This window comes from Eubalaena glacialis, chromosome 17, assembly GCF_028564815.1.
Source record: "Eubalaena glacialis isolate mEubGla1 chromosome 17, mEubGla1.1.hap2.+ XY, whole genome shotgun sequence".
Classification (NCBI taxonomy): Eukaryota; Metazoa; Chordata; class Mammalia; order Artiodactyla; family Balaenidae; genus Eubalaena; species Eubalaena glacialis.
Genome location: NC_083732.1, coordinates 67,330,420 through 67,353,173, shown reverse-complemented (window position 1 = coordinate 67,353,173; position 22,754 = coordinate 67,330,420). Strand labels below are relative to the sequence as shown.

The 22,754-nt window shown below is 36.5% G+C and overlaps 1 protein-coding gene across 1 annotated transcript in view; it reads left to right on the top strand.

Moving 5' to 3' along the window:
* Positions 1-2,904: 2,904 nt before the first annotated feature.
* Positions 2,905-22,754, top strand: part of RAD21 (RAD21 cohesin complex component) — a 28,059-nt gene continuing 8,209 nt past the window's right edge. Inside the window, exons 1-9 of the mRNA XM_061171839.1 lie at positions 2,905-3,122; positions 9,953-10,127; positions 14,850-14,979; positions 16,369-16,468; positions 18,451-18,557; positions 18,862-19,068; positions 19,528-19,653; positions 19,983-20,105; positions 21,884-22,107. Of these exons, the coding sequence (XP_061027822.1) occupies positions 9,984-10,127; positions 14,850-14,979; positions 16,369-16,468; positions 18,451-18,557; positions 18,862-19,068; positions 19,528-19,653; positions 19,983-20,105; positions 21,884-22,107 (1,161 nt within the window). The 5' untranslated portion in view covers positions 2,905-3,122; positions 9,953-9,983. The remainder of the gene's footprint in view (positions 3,123-9,952; positions 10,128-14,849; positions 14,980-16,368; positions 16,469-18,450; positions 18,558-18,861; positions 19,069-19,527; positions 19,654-19,982; positions 20,106-21,883; positions 22,108-22,754) is intronic.

Here is a 22,754-nt window from a genome sequence, read left to right as displayed (position 1 = left end):
CCACGGTTTTAGTCAAACAAATTCACAACTATTAAAATTGCAAATTTTACATTGCAAAATTGCACACTCATCAAATAAGTATTTCCAGGTAAAGGAGATATTAACTGCAGCTAACTTCTGTAGCAAGAAAAATTAACTAGCTCAACGTTGTGTATAAGGAAATGAATGAATATGTTGATAGGATGGGACTTCAAGCCAGAACAGAATGTATACCTTGTTCAAAAGAATCAAATCCACAGATTTAGGGAATTAGGGTTGTATGTGAAGAAAATATTAAAGAAATCCATGAAAGGGAAAGTGGGCTCCAGTGGAGAGCTACTGGGTAAGAATAAATGGTTCAAGAGAAAAGAAGTGATAGTACCTTGGGAGTTCAGTACTGGAGAGAGAGAGAGATTACAACTGTAATCAAATAAGGATTACAAAATGGGCATAGAGCGAAGAATAGTTAAGAGGGACATTTAGAGTATGCAGGTATTTATTGATGTTCTTAAAATCTGAATATTTGATAAATATTTGCCATACCTTGCCAGCTATTTCATTACTCAGAAGCTAGAAGGTTCAAGAGTAATAGTCACAATTTATTGAGTAATTATTCAGTTTCAGCCACTAAGTATTTCATATATATGATCTTATTTAATTCTTTCATCAGTCATAAAGAGTATGGCCTCCATTTTTGTAGATAAAGAAATCAAAACCCAGAGAAGTTAAGTATAATAAATTGCATATGATAAAACAGCTGGGAGGTAGAAGAGATGGATTTGAACCCAAAGCCCATATTCATAACCATCCTTCAAAGATAGAGGGAAAGAAGTCTTCGATAAAAAAGTAAGCTGTTGATTTAAATGTTAGATTTGTTATTAGAAATTAGTAAAACAGAATTGTTTTTATTCAAATTAAGAGGAAATGTATGTGGTCCCACTGACAAAAACTCTAAAAACTAATGTAATATAAGAAAGACAGGTAGTGGCAATGCGTATTCATCTGACCATATTTTGAAATGGAGACAGATTTAAACTGAAATTTAATATTAACAATGAAGAAGGATTCACCATGCAATGTAGTCTTATCCATGTAATCCTTAACCTCACTCAAGACTCTTCCCAGACGATTAGTTTTAGATCATTTTGTAGCTGATACACTTAAATTATTTCGAAGTGTTGAATTAAATCGTTCACTGGCAGAAATTGAATTTTTCTATTGTAAAGAGTTTGTTAATGAACGAGTGTGTGTTTTTGTTTGTTTGGTTGGTTGGGTTTTTGTGGTTTTTTTGGAGATGATGACACAATTGCCGGAGTGGAGTTTATGAAAAGCCACACCAGCAGGAAGGATTTAAATGTTTTAAACATTTAATCTGTATTGGTTGAGGGAAATCACAATGAAAGTAATAAAAGTGCTTGCACCCCTTCCCTACTTAGCTTGGGATTTCAACAACTATCCTTAATGGCAGCCTTCAAAGTCCCCATTAAAAAAACAAAGAAAAGAACAAATAAACAAACAAACAAAAAATTGCCCAACTAAAATAGGATAGTCACTTGATGAAGCTTTGAGTTCCAGCTGCCATGACCATTTGGCTAATGGACTCCAGCCTGTGAGTTGAACCATGCCCCAAGCAAACATCAGGTGACCCAGGATAAGTGGAGCACAAGGCTGCCCACTTTCTTATCCACCTGTTGCTACAACATAGGAAGGTTAAAAGTGAGTTGTGTTGTATAGTGTTAAAACCCTCGAAGGGTCCAGGGCAGTTGAAAAACTAGCATACAACTGGGCTGGATTAAAACTGCTAGGTGTCCACATCAAACGATGGTAATCTTTTCCTCTACTCTGGCTAGGAGCATTTTGTCTAGCTCGGGGTGCCATTCTTTAGGGAATAAAACAAAATTTATAGGGGAGAATAATTGTGATAATGACAATGAAGATAGTAATAAAAATAACTTAGATTACTTGTAACATGCCATGCACCATTCCAAATGCTTCTACACGTATTAATTCATGAATCCTCGCAACAATCCTCAGGTGAGAAACCGAAAGCACAGAGAGGCTGTTACTCATGGTCATACAGGCAGAAATTGGCAGGGCTGTTTTGTAAAGCCCTTAAGTTTGGGGGCGGGATGGGGAACTTTTTTTTTTTTTTTTTTTTACAGTAGTAGTGTTATCCTAAATATCAATAATACAGAGGATCAGGGAAGACTCTCTTGTGGGAGTGACTTTTGAGCTAAGAGTGTAAGATTAAGAATTAGACAAAAGGAGAGGGGATGGAAATGCAAGACTATTCTAAGCACAGAGAACAGTGAGTGCAAAACTCTTGAGCTCTCTTGGTGCGTTTGATGGAGCACAGTGAGGAAGAGAGGGGCAAGAGAGGGAGCGGGAGGCAGGGGCTGGATCATTGTATCATCTTAAGTACTTTGGGTAATAGCACATAGGCAGATACTATCTCACTATATCGTCATTATATCCCAGACCCTAGCTATCATAGTAGGTGGTTCAGAGAAGACCGTCTATAAATATAGGTTGACTGAATGAATGAACCCCTACATTTTAGAGAACTTATTTAAGGGCTTTATGTTACATTCGTTGCTACAGAACCATTTAAATGAATTTTTATGTAAGGGGCACACAAAACTACACAAAGACAGGTTTTTTTCCTTTAAAACAAGCCCAAGAATAAAGCTACATCCAATCAGCGGTTCCTTGGCAAGCACTGTGCGCGCGCCGCTTCCCAGTTCCGCGACGCTCGAAGACCCTCTAGCAAAAGAATCACCTTCGCGCTTGCTCAGTTCGGGGCTGCTCAACCAGAAGGCGGGTGCCAAAGAGAAGGAAATGGTCGCTGAGCCTGCGTCGCTCCTTCTGGGGCTTAGGCTGGCTGCGCAGGCGCACAGGTACCATTTTGACCGTAAACATCCTGCCGATTTGAACCGAGGATTTGGGCGGCAGGAAGAGCCGCGGCGTAACGGCAGCCATCTTGTTTGTTTGAGTGAATCGGGAAGGAGGCGGCGGCCGTGGCGGCGGCGGGAGCTGCTCCGAAACTACACCTCACAAGGGCTCCCCCCTTTCCCCGCCCCCTCCCCCGACCCTTTTCCCCTCCCCAGGCCACCCAGCCCGCCCAACTCCCGCCGGAGAACAAGGTAAGATAGTCGGCCGACCCCTTCTTTTCCTCCGGCTCTCTTCCCCCCACCCGTTCCCCGCCGTCTTGCCGTCGGGGAGCGGGACTCCGGGGGGGTGGGCGCGGGAGGGCGAGGGAGACGTCGGCACTGCTTGCGCCCCGGGTCGGGGCAGTACTGCCACCCTCCGAGCTCCCGAACCGCAGCGCCGCGCGCCCAGGCCCCTTGCCCAGGTGCCCGCCCTCGGCCGGGACCCGCGCAGCCTGGGCCCGCATCATCGTCTGTTGGGTAACAAATGGTTCAGGTCTATTCCAAGGCCAAAGAAGCAGTTACTCGGTCGGTCTCTCGGGGAGGCGCGGCTCCCCGAGGAGGCAGAAGGAACCCCGGGCCGCGGAGGGCGAGGAGGAGGTTTGAACGAGCGCGCTCTGGGCACAGGGCCGCCTACTCTTCGGGTGAAAATGGCTGTCTGGGAAGACGCGGGATTCGGGGCGGGAGGCGGCGGCGGCGGGCTGGCCGCCCGCGACGCCAGCTCCGAGGGGCCGCAGCCGTCCGCCGAGCGTGGGTGCGGGGGTAGGAGACACGCGGGCCCTGCCATCGCGGCCACGGTGGGGCCGGAGGACGGGGCGGACCCCTGGCTAGGGACCGCTGTTGCTCCCCCTTCCCCCTTTTTTTTTCTTAAAGGAAGATGGTTACGATGGGGATATCAAATATTGGCCAGACCCATAAAAAACGCGACCGAGGGAAGTTGCTTCTGATTCATAGGAAATTAGCATAATTGGTTTTCCTCCCTGGCTTTCCTAGCGATTGAGGATATTGAGTGTTGTATTTGGGCGGGGGGCGGGGGGGCGTTTCTGACAAATGCCTGGTGTCTCTTTCCTCGCTGAGAAAGGCTTTGAGAATGATCTGCTGTGATAGTGTGGGGTGACACTGTCGAGCTGTGCTGCTGCCAGACTTAGCGGCCTTCTTCAAATTTGAAAGAGGGAAACGCTGGAGGGTTTGGCCACCTTACGATTTGTTAGGCTTTCAGTGTTTGAAAACGCGCTTGAGTTTTTAAGGGTTTCTGGTAAAGGCTACTGTTCATCGGCTTCCCTTTGCAAGCGAAAGTTAACATCTGCTCTCCGTATATTGTTTAGAATGATCATTGAATTCCAGAAACAAATTGCCATTTTCTTCCAACGAATGTAAATGCCAGGGAGCTGTGTGGTTGTGGAGAATGTTGAAAACAGGCTGGAGAAGCTTTCCTAAGTTGTAGAGTCATTAAATTTCTTTGTTTCATGTTGGGAGCAACTAATCAATTACTTTTAAAAAGGCATTGATGAGGACGTATGCCATACCCAGTGATTAAATTATTACCAGTTTGTAGATGAGGTGACAGCAGTGCATAACTCAGTGGACATAGTGCCTTTTTATATACAAGTCAGAATTACATTGATAGAGCATAGCTTTTACCTTTCTTGTGTTTATAGAGGCAACACATTAGTACAATCTAGGATTAACTTTTCTTAAGGATGAGAATGTCTTTCCTGGTGAGTTCCTATTTATTGGAACATAAAGATTCTGAGAGTTTTATCTTTTATAGTTTGGTACAGAAGGGAAATTTCTAATATCAGAAATGAAGATTTTGTGTTTTTTGTTTAAATGTTGTGATGTCAGAATTGTTAGGCATGGTCACGATAGCTGGTATGTGCTCTGTGGGAGATTTTTTTTCCAAAGTAACTATTTGTGTCTGTAGTGGCATTGTGTTGGGTATGATGTTCTGTTTAATTCTCATAATACTGTTCGGGAAACATCCCCATTTTATAGATGAGAAGGCTAAGACTCAGATGTTAATTCACTTTTAACCCTTACAGAACAACTGTGGAGGGAGCTGAGTTTGAACCTAGGACTGTCTGATGGTAAAACTCTCCTTCAAAGAACATTAGTATCAAAAGGGAGGGGAGCTCTAGGGTGCAGGGTTGGAAATACCTTCTGTCCCTGAGACACTCCCCAAGCACCCCCAAAGAGATGGTTCCATTCTTATCTGAGTTCGATGTTGATGTTTTCTAAGGTTAGTAATCACTGAATTTCCACCTTCCAGTTTTTTATAGTTAGGAAAAGTGAACTACACAGATTAAGCAGCTTAACATGCTAGTTAGTGGCAAAGCACTCCCAAAATAATTGCTTTTACTTTGAATAGATGACTTTCGTGTATGCCATAAGTTAAAAAAAGAAAAAGAAAAAAAGTCCAACAGTACACAAGGGTAGTCCTCACTTTCTCACTGGACCCAGGTTCCAAAGGTGACCGGTGTCATCAGTTTTATTTGCACTACATAGATATTTTTTGCTTATGCAAGTGCATGTTTGTATACATGTATAGAGAGAGCTCTCTTTTATCATTGTTTAAGAGTGCATGGGAATTCTATTGTATGATTGTATTAATTTGCTGAAAGTCACTTATTAAGGGCTAGGTAGGTTATTTCTAATACTTTGCTGTTAAAAGTCATGCTGGCAAGGCAACATAGTGTTTAGTTAGACTTGTGGGCTCTGAAGTTCAAGTTCCACTTGCATTAAATACTGGTGACCTTTGCCACATTCCTTATCCTCTCCTTTTCTCTTTTTCCTGGTCTGTAAAATGGGCCAGTATTTATCTTTTAAGACTGTCACGAAGAGGATGGACACATAAAATACTTAGAGCTTAGTAAGTTTTTGGTTTTTTTTTAAATTGTTATTATTATACATCCTCAAGTATACTTTTGGTTTATTACTGGAAGTGCAGTTTCTTGCTAGAGAGTATGAGATGTTGCCACATTGCCCTTCAAAGAGGTCATACCAATTTATGCAACCAGTATCCTGCCCTGCTTTTTAACAGATGAGTGAAATATTATAATGATTTAACATCATTGTAGAAACATGAGCTTGTTTTTTTAGAAACATCTTAAAGAAATTGCCGTTTTTGCGTTCCTGAATATGTTCTAAATTATCAGTCTGTCATTTCACATCAGATTTAAATTACTTTTTAGGATCAATTTTTAAAAGTTGTTTGCTGCTTTAGAAAAAAATTGAGCAGTCATGAAATTGGTAAGCTACGCTTTTTTACCAAATGCAGGCTTTCTGCTAAGATCTTTTGTAAAGGATTAGCACAATTTGGAATCTTTAAAACTTTCAACCAATCTTCTTTTGAGATTGGTTAAAGGTTTGGTATTACTAAGGGAAAAAAAATGGTTTAAAAGGCAACAATGATTACACTTTATTCTTATTTAGGTATAAGCCAATAGTTGATCCACTGCTGTACATCAGGCTTCCTTTAGTTATTAAGGTGATTTCCTCTTGCTAATTGGTTCCCAGATTAATTTTAGCACCACTCTGCTTTAGTTACTCCCCATCCAATGCCAAGAAAGCATCTGTTTAGGAATCTCTGCCTGGGCATAGCTGGGATATTTTAGGCATGGTACTCTTGACTAGCAGCTGAAGTGCTGGCCATGAACTGCTGACACCTGTTGAGACGTGCCAGTTTCAATTTCTAAAATTTCCAGAATTTTTTACATGTATCAATTATGAGATCACTTGGTGTATTTCATTTCCTTATTCATTAAGCACTTATTTAGTAGTTGACACGCAGCAGGGAGTATTCTAGGGGCTAAATAGTAAGAGTTTTTTTACTTATTTGGAACATGACTATCTTCTATAGTGATACTTGGAGCTTATTGTGTATGACAGTGATTGTATTTCTGAGAACACACAGCTATATTGGATTTCTACAAAATCCTGTAGATTATATTTATAATGCTGTAGAGGCAGCTTAATTTTTATGCTAACAAACTTTAAGGCTTGAAGTAGAAGCACTGCAACATAGGAGGGTCTCTTTGATTATGGGAAGCAAATTTTGATCTGCTAAGTGGAATAGAAGGTGCACTTGAGGTGTTGTTTAATGCTTTTACCTTAGAGCATTTGATCCGAATTCTTCCTAGTTTAGTATTCCTTAGTTCTTTTCTTACCTCCACATTTGAGAGAAAAAGTTCACATCATTAGGCAGTTGATGAAGCCTATTTTATTTTTGTCTTTAGAGAAAATTTTCCTAGTGTGAATGAATGATCCCCTGGAAGCATCTGGTTCAGAGATTGAAAATTCCATTAAGTGATGGAAACTGGAGATGAGGCAAACCTGACTGAATTACTCTTGCACCACCACCCTCCCAAACATTTTTGACAGGCATAAAATCTCTTGCCTGGGATACATTAACTAATATGTATGTATTTTCTGTACCTTATTGGAAAGAATGAGCATAGTTTTTAATTGAAAGTACAATAAGCAAACTTCTTGTTTAAAATTTACAGTCCCTTTGTAAAAACATGAAAATTCGAGTTAACTTACTCTGGATCTTTTTTCTTAAGCTAATTCAAAAGAAATTTTGCATTCCCAATAGCCGTGTATGAGAAATGCAGCGTCTCTGTATCCCCACCAGCATTTGCTTCCTGTTGCCGTTATTTTTAATTTTAGCTCCTATAAGAGGTGTGCAGTGATATCTTATTGGGTCTTAATTTGCATTTTCCTAATGACTAGTGATGCTGAGCATCTTTCTTGTTTTTAATTTGCCATCGGTATATTCTCTTCCTTGAAATGTCCCTTTTTTTTTGCCCATTTCTAGTTGGATTTTTTTTTTTTAACTTTAGTTTTGAGAGTTCTTTATATATTCTGGAGCCAGGTCCTTTTCAGATATGTGGTTTGCAAATATTTTTTCCCATCTTCTATCTTGTCTTTGCATCCTCAATGGGTTCCTTCATATTAGGTTCTTTTCCTTTATAGGACATGTTTTTGGTACAATGTCTAAAAATTCTTACCAAGCTTTAGGTATCAAAGGTGTTCCCTTGTGGTTTTTTCCTTAAAATTTTATAGTTTTACATTTAAGTCTGTGATTTATTTTGACTTAATTTTTATATAATGTGTGAGGTTTGGGTTGAGGTCCTTTTTTTTTTTTTTTTTTTTTTTTTTTTTTTTTTTTTTTTTTTTTTTTCCCCTATGGGTGATGTCTGATCGCTCAAGCGCCATTTGTCAAAGACTAAAAGACTACCTTCCTCCTTTGAATTGCTTCTGCATCTTTGTGAAAAATCAGTTGGACTTAATTGTGTGGATCTATTTCTGGGTTCTCTACTCTGTTCCATTGATCTGTGATTGATCTGTGTGTCTTTCTCTTCGCACAGTATTGACTGTTCTAGCTATATAATAAGTCTTAAAATTGGGTAGACTGATTCTTCCCACTTTATTTTTTTTTTTCAAAATACTTTTAGCTATTCTAGGTCTTTTGCCTTCCCTTATGAGTTTTAGAAAAATCTTGTCAGTAGCTATTAAAAAACCTCATTAGAGTTTTGATAGGAGCAGTGTTAAAGTTTCTTTAAAAGCTAAAGGAACACTTATCATGCTGTTCAGTAACACCGCAGAACATTTGTCTTGGAAAAATGAAAAATTAACATTCACCAAAAGTCTGTATACACTAATATTTATAGCAGCTTTATTTGAAATAGCCAAAAACTGGGAACAACCGAATGTCCTTCAGTAGGTAAATGGCTAAGCAAATTGTGGTACTATAACCACCCCCATGGAATGCTACTCAGCAATGAAAGGGAACATACTGTTAAGACATGCAGCAAACACCTGGATGAATTTGTAGCATGATGCTGAATCCAAGAAGCTATTCCAAAAAGTCACATACTGTATGATTCCATTTATATAACATTCTCAAAATGATAAAATTTGAGTAAAGAACAGAGTGGTGGTTGCCAGGACTTAGGAATGGTAGGGAGCAAGGGATAGGTGTGACATAAGTTTTAAAAGTTTTTAAATTTTAATTAGTTTTCATGTGTTTTGGGTGTGCTTGAGTTTCTTTCTGTAAAAGCATGACTTACCTTTTTTTAGTGTTATGGACATTTTAGAAAAAGTTCAGTTGGCAAAATAGATTTTCTAAAATTTTCTGTGGAAAAGGGAGAATACATGATATAAGGGAAATTATCTTTTTTACACTGTTCACATGCTCTCCAAGCTGGAGTTTTTCAGGCTGCCTTTTTTTTTTCTTAGGTATTAATACATTAGCTTACTAAAAGGAAACTAAAAGAATAATATACTTGTGTTTCTACTAAGACTATTTCAGTCATGAGATAAATTGTATACTGTATCATTGTCCTGAATTTAGTAATCAAGTGCTTTTCAGATTCCTGAGTTGAGAAAACTATACAATGCTTCATCTTTTTAAGGCTCAACTTTTCTAAACTACTTACCTGTAAAATGGGGCCAACCCACTTACTTATCTGTTTGGTGAAATATGAAATGCTTGTCATGAGGTAGCAATTATTATATAATGCATTTAGCTAAGAATCTCAGTTTTTAATGGGGTTCTAAACATGGAAATTTCCTCATTGATTAATATCTGTGCCTGAGTGTTTTTCTTCTTGGACATTCTTTTCTTGTCATGAAGAATATATTTTCTGGCTTTTGGCCAGAAGCAGACTTATTTTTACAGTTAGTAATCAGGATAGGAATGGAATTAACACTTGATGGAACTTCAAAAAGAATAAGAGTTTTCTGAAGACAGTTTTTACTTAAAGGAAAAAAAAACTAGCACTTTTATTTTAAGATGACAATAGGGCATGGAAGTGACTTGACTTGTCCCCTTTCCTTTCAGCTTAGTGTTTGGGGGGATCTTTTCTTACCCTCTCAAAATTAAACAATAGATTGTTTTTTATATGCATACTGTACTTCACTCAAGCCTTTCATAGTTTTCATATTTAGAAGAATAGGAGACTTTTATTTTCAGGTTTCTTGTATGTCTTGATAAATAATTCAGTTCTCATATGGTGTTTGCATTAATTTTTTGTCCCCTTCAGGTTTCCTCCTGTTTCATAGTCAACCAGAACAATGTTCTACGCACATTTTGTCCTCAGTAAAAGAGGGCCTCTGGCCAAAATTTGGCTAGCGGCCCACTGGGATAAGAAGCTAACCAAAGCCCATGTGTTTGAGTGTAATTTAGAGAGCAGTGTGGAGAGTATCATCTCACCGAAGGTATGTTTGATGTTGGTATTTTTATTCACTTTGTTGATTGTTCATTGATGTGTGAAATAGAATTCTATAAAAACAGCTTCTTAGGTAGGCACCTATGTATATTGGAGGTAAAGAAAATCCATAGATTAGCCAGAGTTTCAATTTGATACTCTCTTCTCTTTAAAAATTCTGTTGAGTACACAGATATCTTCATTTGCCTCTTTTAATGGCAGATAAGCATGGCTGGGCAGTACCCAAATATTTTATATTTAACTTCCTAGGTGTTTTCATATTAAATATGTGTATAGGTGTTCCTGATTGAGGAATTTACAGACTTTTCAAAATAAGGACCCATTAATTAGAAAATGTTCCAGGGGCCAGATCTGCCTATTGATACTTCATCCACGTAGCAAATAGTATCCAGAACACTTGCTCCACCTCAGCTTCACAGGCCTACTTGCCATTTCTTGAAGATACCAGAACTTTTTCCCATCGTAGAACGTTTGTACTTGGCCATGCACTTTCCCTAAATATTTAATTACTGTGTTCCCCTAGAATGGCAGCCTCATCAATGTCCTTACCTTATCTGCCTTGCTTACTACTCTGTTTCTAGAGGAGGTTTTATTGATATCCTCTGAAACTTCTGAAGCAGTGGTTTCCACCCTTGGATTTCACAAACAGAATGACTTAATATGTGCTTTTTGTGTTGCCAAGGAAAGACCATTCAAACAAACAGACACAATTATAGCTACTAACATCATGAGCATTTCATTGAGGAACAGACAGGTTGACTTTAAAAATGTATGAAGGGCTAATCTCAAAGGTATAGTCCTTGAGTATAATTTTTATATATACACACACACACTCACACACACATATATATACATATCACATCTGTGTTTTAAAGGTCCTTTCCTGGGCTTTGTATTTATGCATATGCGTACACACATACATGTACCAATTTTCCTATTTTGAAAGCATTCCAGATTGCAGCTCCCTGGATCAGCATTGGGAGCTACTCTTAGAATTAACAGTTTGGACAATGCTGGTATAGTGTGTTAAATAAGAGTAGTTCTTTATTGCTGAAAGAGCAAGGGGATCCCAGGAATAAAGCTGGGATGTAGCAGAGACTTGTTCAGAAAAGTTATCTGGGAAAATAAATGTTTTACAGGAGAGAAGTGAAAGTTTGTATTTGGAATTAGAGTAAATTATAAAGTTTCTATCTGTATATGGAAATTCAACTGGTTTTAGAGTTATAGTGTAGAATTTATTGGTGTTAAAGATGTTTCTATTATATTATTTCTAAGACAATACTAATTAGAAAACTTTACAGACAGGGGAAAATAAGTGACCTGTAGTTCTGCCACCTAGAGAAACCTTTAGTATTTTGGTATGTCTTCTAGACTTTAATGGGTGCATGTGTTATACACGTAATTTTTCTCCTTTTTTATGCATGTATAAAAAAAACTGCATTGTAAGTTTTGTAACAGGACTGCATTCAGGAAAAGCTCTGTTCATAACTCTGCCATCATTTTTAATGGTTGCATTGTACATTGTCATAGTTTCTTATCCACAGAACTTAAATACACAAAAAAACCCAGAAACACACTTGACCAAAATTGAAGTGAGGTCATTTGTGTTTTCATAAATTCACTGTAGAAATACTAATATGTATGGTTATGGGGAGCTGCTGCAGACACTCCTGGGAATGTTTTAATAAACGGCATGTGCACTGCATTACCTTTATAATATTCAAAAAGCTCTGAATTCCAAAACACATTTGGCCCCTAGGACTTCATATAAAGGATTATGGACCTGAAATTTATCATTTTGATTGTGTATGATTTATTTTACCAGCTTCTTTTGGGAGGGAGGGAAATAATCCATATTTTTTCCAAATTTTTTGAATTTAATTCCTCTAGTCTGTATAATGCAACCATTAAAAATTATGATAATGCTATGAACAGAGCTTTTCCTGGATGCAGGCTTATTACAAAACAATATAATACAGTTTTTTGTGTACACATGCACACAAAAAGAAAAATTATGTTTATGCATATATAAAAGCCTAGAAGGCATATTAAAATATTACTAAAGGTTTCTCTAGGTGGTAGGATTACAAGTTTTTGTTTTCCTCTTTTAAAAAAACAGCCATTTAGTAACTGTTACTTGTAAAATCTTTTGTTCTGTGTCTTTCCTTAATGTTGATGTTTAGGAATATAATTATTGGAGCAGGTGGTATACTTACTTTAAGATTTCTGATGTGCATTAACAATTCGCTCTGTGGGGAAATTGTACCAGTGTGCACTGCTGGTCGAATTGTTTGAGAAGATGATATTTTCTTTTTATAGGTATGCTTACTGAGTTAGGTGAATGGAGAAAAGAGAAATTGAACTCTTTTCTTGAAATTGATATGTGTGGCTAATCTTTAACATCCATAAGCAAGTATTGAGGGTGATTTGGCTTAAAAGGATAACAAACTTTTTCATAATATGTGCAGAGTACTTTGTACCCCATTAGGGACACTACAACTTTAAAAACCATTTCTAAGTGTGTTTTTCTTTGATTGGTTGATTTTATTTTATTGTGATAGAATATATCACAATAGATATCTCCACAGGGTGAAGTGACCTGAAAATTTCTAATGTCTGCTCTTGTTGTGCAGTTCTTGTGGTGAAATGTTGGTTTAGTCGTTTAGAACAAGTGTCAGACAAATTGCTCCTTGCAGCTGCATGCGTTCTCTCTCCCCACTTCCCCTCCGTCTCTGGTTGGAACAGCCCCTCTTAATCCCTGCAGAGTTCTCCTTGGACGTATAGCCTGTGTTCTTGATGATACCTACACTCTTCACATGAGCTAGCTCAACAGCAAAAATGCCACACCTCATTTTACCTGTTCCTGGACTAAACTCTGAACCAAACTAATCCAGAAAGAAAGACTTTGCCCAAACACCACCTTTTTTTTTAATGAGGTGACTACTTTATTATCTGCATTTTTAAGGAATTTACTTTCAGGTAACGTTCATTTATAACATTATATAGGTTTTATGTTTCTACTTCTGTATACCCCACAGTGTGCTCACCACCAAAAATTTAGTTTCCATCCATTACCATACAGTTGATCCCCTTTAGCCATTTTGCCTGTCCCCCATCCCCTTCTCCTAAGGTAACCACTACTCTCTTCTCTGTATCTCCATGTTTTTGTTTAAACACCACCTTTTAAAAGTTGCTAATTCTGGACAAGATAATGGCATGCCAAGATTGGGGTTTTTTTCCCTCCTTTTTTCTTAGGTGAAGGTGCAGTCAGTAGTAATTTTAAATTTCCTAAGACTACACCATAAAGGGAGATTCTCATTTTCCATTAGGAGCAGTATTTTAATTGGGTATTATTTTTCATATGAGGGATTTATCATCAGATAAGTCCTAGATTTAGTTATAAATTTATTACAGTTTTAGATACTTAAGAATTTATAACACTAAACTTCATAATTTATGCTGTTATGAGATGTGACCATAAATATAGAGCCTGAGAGTTATTGTAAATAGGATTCTAGACTGCTATAGAGAGTACCCATATTAAATAAAACAACACATTGTATTTGTAAGTTATAAGTAACATAGTGTACTAAGCATAATTTAAACTTTAAGCAAATATTTAACAGCTTTCTTTGCTACTTAAAAATTTGATGTTTTTATGGTGTGATCTGGAAAACAATCTGGTAAAGTTGAGCTCATGTTTTCTTGTTCTTTAAAAAAAAAAAAATTCTTATTATAACCAGAGGAATTTTGAATCATTCTATTTAGATTGGGTATTTACTTCTCTCATTCTTTTCGCAACTACTCTGTCTCATCCCACATACTGGATCTCCCGTAAGCACTGATCAAGATGTACCTTGTTGTTAAAATACGGGCTGAGGAATGTATTTTCTTGTGAAGGAAGATGGATGTCATTATCCTTTATCAGTTAGTATGCTTTCTAGTCAGGTAATAAAAACTCAGTGAAGAGTGGCTTAAACAATAAGGAAATTAACAGTCTTATTTAACTAGAAGTTTAGAAATAGGAAGATCTAGGATTGGTTCAGCAAAGGACTCACCTTTCTTAGTTTATTGGCTTCTGGTCTTCATGCATACGGCCTCCTCGGCCTCCTCGCAGTTACGGGGGGACTGCAGGCAGCTACAGGCCCCACCTACTCACAGTGCAGGAAGGGGAGAAGGAAGAGAGGGGTGTTCGTTGTGTTGTGTTTTGTTTTAATTGGGAAAATCTGTCTCAGAAATTCTCTGACCTACTTGACACTTCTCGTTGGCTGAACTGGGTTACATGCCCACTCAAAAACAAGCGCCTGCAGAGAAGAATGAGACAGTCATCCTTCAAGACTGGGGACATTCACTGCCCAAATAAAATCAGAGTTCAGTTACCTAGCAAGGAGCAATGACTAGACTGGCAACCAAAAGTGCCACATACTTCTTAATGTGCTAATGACAACAATTCATGGATTGCCTTAATACTTGCTTCATAGCTACCGTCACGTCTATATTAATTCATGAATTTCTGCCAGTCTGTTCTTTGGGTATACTCAGGAAATTTACAGGTAAAGGCAGTGAGAAATAAAATATACATGATTGTGAGGTAACTTCAAATAAATGGTTAAAAGTATGGAGAGATATGAATTGCACAACATACAAGCTTTGAAGTAGTCTCTAAATCCAGAAAATTAACTTTATAAAATAGAGTAATGTTAATTCACAGGTGAAGATGGCACTCCGAACGTCAGGACATCTCTTACTGGGAGTAGTTCGAATCTATCACAGAAAAGCCAAATATCTCCTGGCAGATTGTAATGAAGCGTTCATTAAGATAAAGATGGCTTTTCGGCCAGGTATTGTTGACTTTTTTGTTTTGTTTTTAACTTAGGAGTTAATCGTGTTTAGTTTAAAAACTGCTAAGCAAATATGCTAGATGGGCGTAGTTTGTTTTGTTTTAATTGCAGTACAGGGAACCCTTTAAAGACGGGGCAGAGCTTAGAGAGGCAGTGTTTCAAGGGAAAAAACCAATTTTATTTTTGTTCTACGTATGGAATTATGACAGTTACACCTTTTTTGTTATTCCCTTGGAGCTGCCTTTTTCTTTTAACCCCTTTTTCAGCAATCATCAGAGGTTGAAGTGTGGAAAACTAATTGTTCTATGATTTTTAAAAATAAAGCTCAGGAAAGAAAATCTTAGAATTTTAATTTTTTCCTGAATAATTTTAGTGTAGTCTTAAAATCAAATCCACTTTTAGCTTAAGTTGTTGAGACTTTATTAAATGTTCTCTATAGTTCTTCGTTGTTGTTTTGTTTTAGGTAATAGTTGATTCTGAAATTGGACTCTAGCAACCAAATTTCCATCTGCATAGATAATTACTATTGTATAATTTTTTAAAGCATTGACAAAATTTTATTCTGATTAAAATAATCTCAATGTGTAGAAGAGATGCCTTATACCGTAATTTCTACTGTTGTTATATTCTTATGCTTCCATTTATTTTAATATATAAATAGTGAAATCTTTGAGATCTAAGATTTGGTTAAAAGTAAAATATTTAGGTGGGGGCCATGACACTTTAGGCGGAGGCCGATGATTTCTCATATGTGGCTACTAAGTGTATTTTGCTTAAATAACATGTTTTGTTTCTTTTTATCTTTTAAAGCAATGCATTTTTATTATAGACCACTTGAAAAATATAGGGGAAAATGTAAAGAAAATTAAAATAATTTAATCCCACTTTCCTAAAATAACCAGTTCCTCTTAACATTTGAGGTATTCTTTTGCAGTCATTCCTTTTCCTCATAAATTTCATGCTTATTTAGAAAACTGTTGTTAATATTTATTTATTTGTTGATACGTCCTTTTAAAGACTTCTCAGTTTAATGCATAATTAGTGCTTTGACCTCTTGTAACACAAGTAGTGTGGCTAATGATTATTAAAAAAACAAAAGTACTTGAGCTTCAGTGGTACTTTGCAAATATTATCAACCCTTCTGGAATATAACCTTAGGAAATTATACTGACTTTTTTTTTTTTAACATCTTTATTGGAGTATAATTGCTTTACAATGGTGTGTTAGTTTCTGCTTTATAACAAAGTGAATTAGTTATACATATACACATGTCCCCATATCTCTTCCCTTTTGTGTCTCCCTCCCTCCCTATACTGACTCTTTACCTTTCTTGATCCCTTGATAATCTTTGGTGTAGCCAGGTCTTCAAGCTTACCGTTTCTTTTCCAGGTGTTGTTGACCTGCCTGAGGAAAATCGAGAAGCTGCTTACAATGCTATTACTTTACCTGAAGAATTTCATGATTTTGATCAGCCACTGCCTGACTTAGAGTATGTCTCTGTCTCTTTTTCTTCTTCTTTTTTTTTTTTTTTTTTAATTATTGACTTGGTGTACAAAAAACATTATTGGCTTACAAATGCATAGTTTTCTTGGGATGTTTTGACATTGCGTTAACATGTAGCTAGAATGCATGTGCTTTCATTTAGGGTAGTATATAAATATGAAACATACAACCTAGAAGTGTTTCTTCTATAAGATCATGTAGAAGATGCCAGCTTTAAAACAGCTAAGAGAATTCTGATTTGCTTAGGCAATTGTGTAAACTGAACAGCAGTCTAGCTGTTTGCTTTACATAATGATATCAGTAAACTTGAACTGTTGCTTCATGATTTTTTTCAGAGGTATATACTAAAGTCATCTACCAGTTTATCATCTTGGCCAAGCTATACTCAGCCACAATTTTTGTTCTTTTCTTTTTTAAATAAACATATGAGATAACTTTCTATAAAGAGCAAGAAAGGGTCATTGTCACACAACATTTAAGAAGAGAAAGTTGTACAGAGATGGCCATTATAGCAGAATACTGTGGTATGTTGTTTCCCTCTTCTCAAGTCTTCAGAATTCAGCTATTATTACCATGACAGGGAATGTCACTGTCACTTGCCAAGCGATTGAGTAGCACGGTTAGTTATCCGAGAAACCCTCTACACCAATCCTCATTTATTTTTTTGACAAATTTGTCTGCTTTTTTAAAAAATGATCTTTGACTTTTAATTATAGGAGTAAATTTATGATTTATTTTGAATTTATTGTGTTAATTAGTGCTAGGCACTATTTGGCTGCTTTTACTTTTTCCTCCCTTTCTTTATACTTGTTTTATTTTTAAAAAATTCTTATGGTGGAATTTTTTAACATAGCTAAACAGTAGAGAGATTAGTAAATATTATGAACCCCAGGTGCTGATCATCCAGCTTCTTTCATTATCAATGTATTGCCAGTTTTATTTCATGTGTACAGTTGACCCTTAACACAGGTTTCACCTGGGAGGGTCTACTTACGTGCAGATTTTTTTTCACTAAATACATGCTACAGTACTACACAATCTGAGGTTGGTTGAATTAGTGGATGCAGAACCACAGAGGTCTGACTGTAAAGTTATATGTGGATTTTTGACTTCAGGGGGAGGGGTGGGTAGGTGCCCCTAAATCCCACGTTGCTCAAGGTTTCAGCTGTATTTCCCCAATTGACCTTCTAACAATGGATTATTTTAAAGCAAATAACAAATATTTTATTTCATCTGTAAATACCTCGGAATGTATCTCTTTAGAGGCAAGGAATTTTTAAAACAAAGCCATAATAATATCACAGTTTTTAAAAAATTACAATAATTCCTTAATATAATATACAATCAGCAGTCAAATGTCCCCAGTTGACACATAGGCTCCCCCCGCCATGCTTTGTTTCAGCTACGGTCTATACAGAGTTTCCAGACTGCATTTGGTTGATATGTATCATAAGTCTCTCTTAAGAACCTGTAACAGAGCTACATGTTTTTTGTATGTTTGTCCTTGCCATTTATTTGCTGAACAAACCTGGTGATTTGTTTGGAAGTATTTACATTCTGAATTTGGTCGATGGTATTCCACATTTGTACTAAACAAAGTCTCAGAAAAGCCAGTTAACTTCAGTGTTCACACAGCCTGTACGTTGCAGGGCTCTGATGAAAACCCATGCCTATCTAGCCCATGCATCTCTAAGTTTTTGCTCTGTATACCATGTTGCCTTATGTAGTGATTTCAGCATATTATATTTTGCTCGCTGGTCATTAACAGTTTTAAAATTTAAATACAAATTAAATTAACTTCCACATCATTTAGGTTCTTGGATTGTATTTATTTAATATTAAATATTTAGGCTCCACAGATTGTATGTATGGTTTTTTTTTCTTATATAAAGAATTGAGATGTGTTTTCTTTTATAAATACATTACAATGAGACTTGAGACTACAATGTATTTGAAATTCTTTTCAAGTGACATCGATGTGGCCCAGCAGTTCAGCCTGAACCAGAGTAGAGTGGAAGAGATAACCATGAGAGAAGAAGTTGGAAACATCAGTATTCTACAAGAAAATGATTTTGGTAATAGAGAAACAAATCATTAGCCATTAGCTATAATGTTAAAATTACGTTACTCAATATATTTAGGGTAACCTAAATTTGGATCTTATATTTGAATATTCTCATTATGCCCCAGAATCAGTTTATGAAATATAATAGATGCTAAAGATTTAAAGTTTAAACTAGATGTTTTAATATTCAAAGATAAATAAGACTTCAGTAAGCAAACGTGACATTATAATTAAAATAAATCATTAGCCACTTTCTTTTGATTCGGTGATGTTTCTAACTTTTTTCAACTAATGACCAACCAAAATTTGTTTAGGTGACTTTGGAATGGATGATCGTGAAATAATGAGAGAAGGTAGCGCTTTTGAGGATGATGACATGTTAGTGAGCACTGGTGCTTCTAACCTCCTATTAGAGCCTGAACAGAGCACCAGCAATCTGAATGAGAAAATTAACCATTTAGAATATGAAGACCAATATAAGGATGACAATTTTGGAGAAGGAAATGATGGTGGTATATTAGGTAAGTCACAACAAGGTGATTATTCTAACAATTTCTTTATTTTGTTGCGGGGTTTTAGAGCAGTTGCTAATTCTTAGTCTTGAGCATCTCTCTAGGTATATATGTGTGAATTGTCACCAGTTGGTTCAGTAAAAGTTTTCTGTAAACCTGTAGCCTAAAAATGTTTTAACAATACCTAATTTTGTTTAAAACTGCTTGTCTTGGAGTTTTAAGTTTTACTAATTCTTCGAAGTGCTCTATTTGTGTTTAAGTAAATACATGTTTTAAAATTAAGAGATTTTTTTCATATGTTAAGTGTTTTATACTTTTGTATACTACCTTGAAGAGAACAGATGCATATTGAATACAGATTTAAATTTTTTAATTTAATCCATTTTAACATTATTTTTCCAGTGATTGGCTATTGTTCTTTTAGCATTTCTTTTTTAAATTGTAACTAAATTACATTCCCTATTTCAGATGACAAACTTATTAGTAATAATGACGGCGGTATCTTTGACGATCCCCCTGCCCTGTCTGAGGCGGGGGTGATGTTGCCAGAACAGCCTGCACATGATGATATGGATGAGGATGATAACGTATCAAGTAAGCATTTCACGTTCAGTGATCCTGGGCATGATGTATGGCATCCAAAAAGATATTTACTGTAGAAGACCAAAAACTAAAAGTTTCAGCTTTTGATGAACTGTAAACCTCCTTAAAAACAGTGCTTATGATTGATTCTCTTTAACCCTGTGCTCCTTCCCCTTTTTTGGGCAATAGGTCAACTGGAGAGACCTCCTTATAACTAGAAAAGTTTTTTTTCTTTGGAGCCAGTGGGTTTCTTTCAGTTACTCAAAGGGATTTTTTTCCCTCATTTGCTGGATATATGTTAAATACCCAAGCCTTTTGTGACCAGATTTCTGCTTTTATAGTGGGTGGGCCTGATAGTCCTGATTCAGTGGATCCTGTCGAACCGATGCCAACTATGACTGATCAAACAACACTTGTTCCAAATGAGGAAGAAGCGTTTGCTTTGGAACCTATTGATATCACTGGTGAGCAAACAAACTTTTTGACTTAGAACTTTTTCTAGTTCTGGCTCATGTCCACTAATCTGCTGCTCATTTTCAATATAACTAAACTTCTTTTCTCCTTTGTTAGTCATCTATTATAGAAACTTTAATTCACTTATAGTTCGAATATCTTACAGAGTATCTTTACAAGTTGCTGTGAAATAAAAGTATGGAACAAGCTTTCTGCTAATAAATATCTTAGTCTTTGGGGGTTACAAAAATGCTAACAGGCCACATGTGTAACAGAAAGCATTGCAAGGCATTTTTCAGTAAAGTACAAGATTGACTAATCAGTTATCTTCCAACATTCTAGATTCTGTGTATGCTTTGGGCTACAATCTAGGAAAATCTAAAAATACTTTTATTTTTAACCGGAAATATCAAAGGTTCTAAAATCAGTATTTTCCTTATACTGCTTATTGAGAAACACAGCAAAGCATATTTAATTGGGGGTGCTGCTTCTGAGTAAAAGAGGCAGTATGTAATTCGGATGTGAAACTTTAAAATTTCTAGATGGTGTATGGGTACAGTGGGGTAGAATACTTTAAGTCATTTACACTATAATTCAAGATACTGTTATTACTTCTAAGTAAAACAAGATTAACTTTTTGGGTTTCCTACTTAGAATCTGATCACCAAAAATTCTGATTTGGGCTTCTGGTTTAAAAAGAGTACTTACTGTGTAGCTATACTTAGGAACTAAAAATATAAAAATGAACAAGTCTTTATCCTCATGGAACTTAAATAATAGGGGAACATGGGTAATTAAGTAAATTATATACTATATTATTGACAGATGTTACAGAGATCTATAAACAAGGTAAGAGGGACATATACTGCAGTGTTTAAAATAGGATAATTGAACTTAGCCAGCTGTTAACAAAAACTTGAACTTTTTAATTTCAAGGAAGGGAACTCAGTAGCTGGAGGACAGGGCCTGGACAGAGGCTGTCACTGTATAACATCTTTTTGAATCTTGAATTTTGAACCACACGAGTATTTTGTCTATAAAAACCTATGGGGTATATAACATGTATGACAGTGAAATCTTGAGGAATTTATTTAATACCATGAGCTTTTCTGTATCTTAAGAAATTGAGATAATGTTACCTCTTTGTAAGAGTTTAGTAAGGATTAGAAATGAGGATACAAAAAGTGTATAGGATGGAGTTCAGGGTTCATCTGACTGGGTTTGCGCTTATTTCACTTTATCAAGCTGCTTGTGCAGCTGCCATATATGAATTGTAACTCTTCCAATAAAAATCATAGTAGTTGCAACCATTTATGGAGTCCTCAATCTATGTCAGACATCATACTAAATATTTTACAATCCCCTATACGTGGTTGGCCATATTTCAAATGAGAAAATGAAGAGGTTAGCAAAATGAAGTTAACTTTTCTTAATGGTCACTCAATAAGTGGCAGAACCTAGGACTTGAGCCCAACTCTGAATCAAGTGTGATGTGTTTACAATATAAAGCTACATGGGCAAAAATGAATTGGCTCTTGCCATTATTTTGCTCATTTTGTGCTAAAAGTCAATATTCATTCATTCAGCAAATTTTTATTGAACATCTATTGTATGCTAGCCTCTATATGGTACTTGGGAAACATCACTTAAAACAGATTCTACCCTCATGAAAGTTTAACTTCTCTTCTAGGTGTTTAGAAAAGCAGGAATATAATGAGACCAAATCTGGTAGTTGTATGTTTCATGCTGGCCTCAGAAAAAATGACCTTATTTTCTTTTATCATGCCAGTCAAAGAAACAAAAGCCAAGAGGAAGAGGAAGCTAATTGTTGACAGTGTCAAAGAGTTGGATAGCAAGACAATTAGAGCCCAGCTTAGTGATTACTCTGATATTGTTACTACTTTGGATCTGGCACCACCCACCAAGAAATTGATGATGTGGAAAGAGACCGGGGGAGTGGAAAAACTTTTTTCTTTACCTGCTCAGCCTTTGTGGAATAACAGACTACTGAAGGTAATATCGTTTGCAGAATTTTAAATTTCATATCGATTTTGACCATTTTTAAAAATAAACTTTAAAAACTTGTTTGAATCATTTTTGATCAGGTATTTTTTCAGTGATATAGCATCTTCTTTTTTTTCCTCCCTTAAACCACAGTGTACTGAACATAAACCTGATCTGAAAGATCATGATAAGTGACACCTGTATTTCTAAAAGATGTAGAATGAATCTTCACTATTCTAAAAAGCCACTGATGTTTTTATTAATAGTTCTCGCTCCTCAGCTTGCTATGATATATTACAAGTTCTGTTGCCTTAGTGTGTACTGTGGTTCCAGTCTACAATCTTTAGATGTTGCTTTCTGGCTAAAACAAGGGGTGGTTCTACTTTTCCCACAGTACAGAAATCTGGCTTTATGAGAATTTTTTTTCACTTACAGGCCCTTTCTGCTCACTTTAGGTTCCAGACTATTCTAAAGCAAAGTTCTGAGGCGTCATAGAACCAATTGATTTTTACTATAAAGTGTTTAAAGCAGCAAGGCTTTGATAAAACTGCTGTATATTGGAAGCACAATCGTATAATCATTTGGAAGAAGGTCTTTAAGTGTTTTTTTTTTGACTCAGTGGTCTCATTGTTAGGAATTTTTCTTAAGGAGGTAAT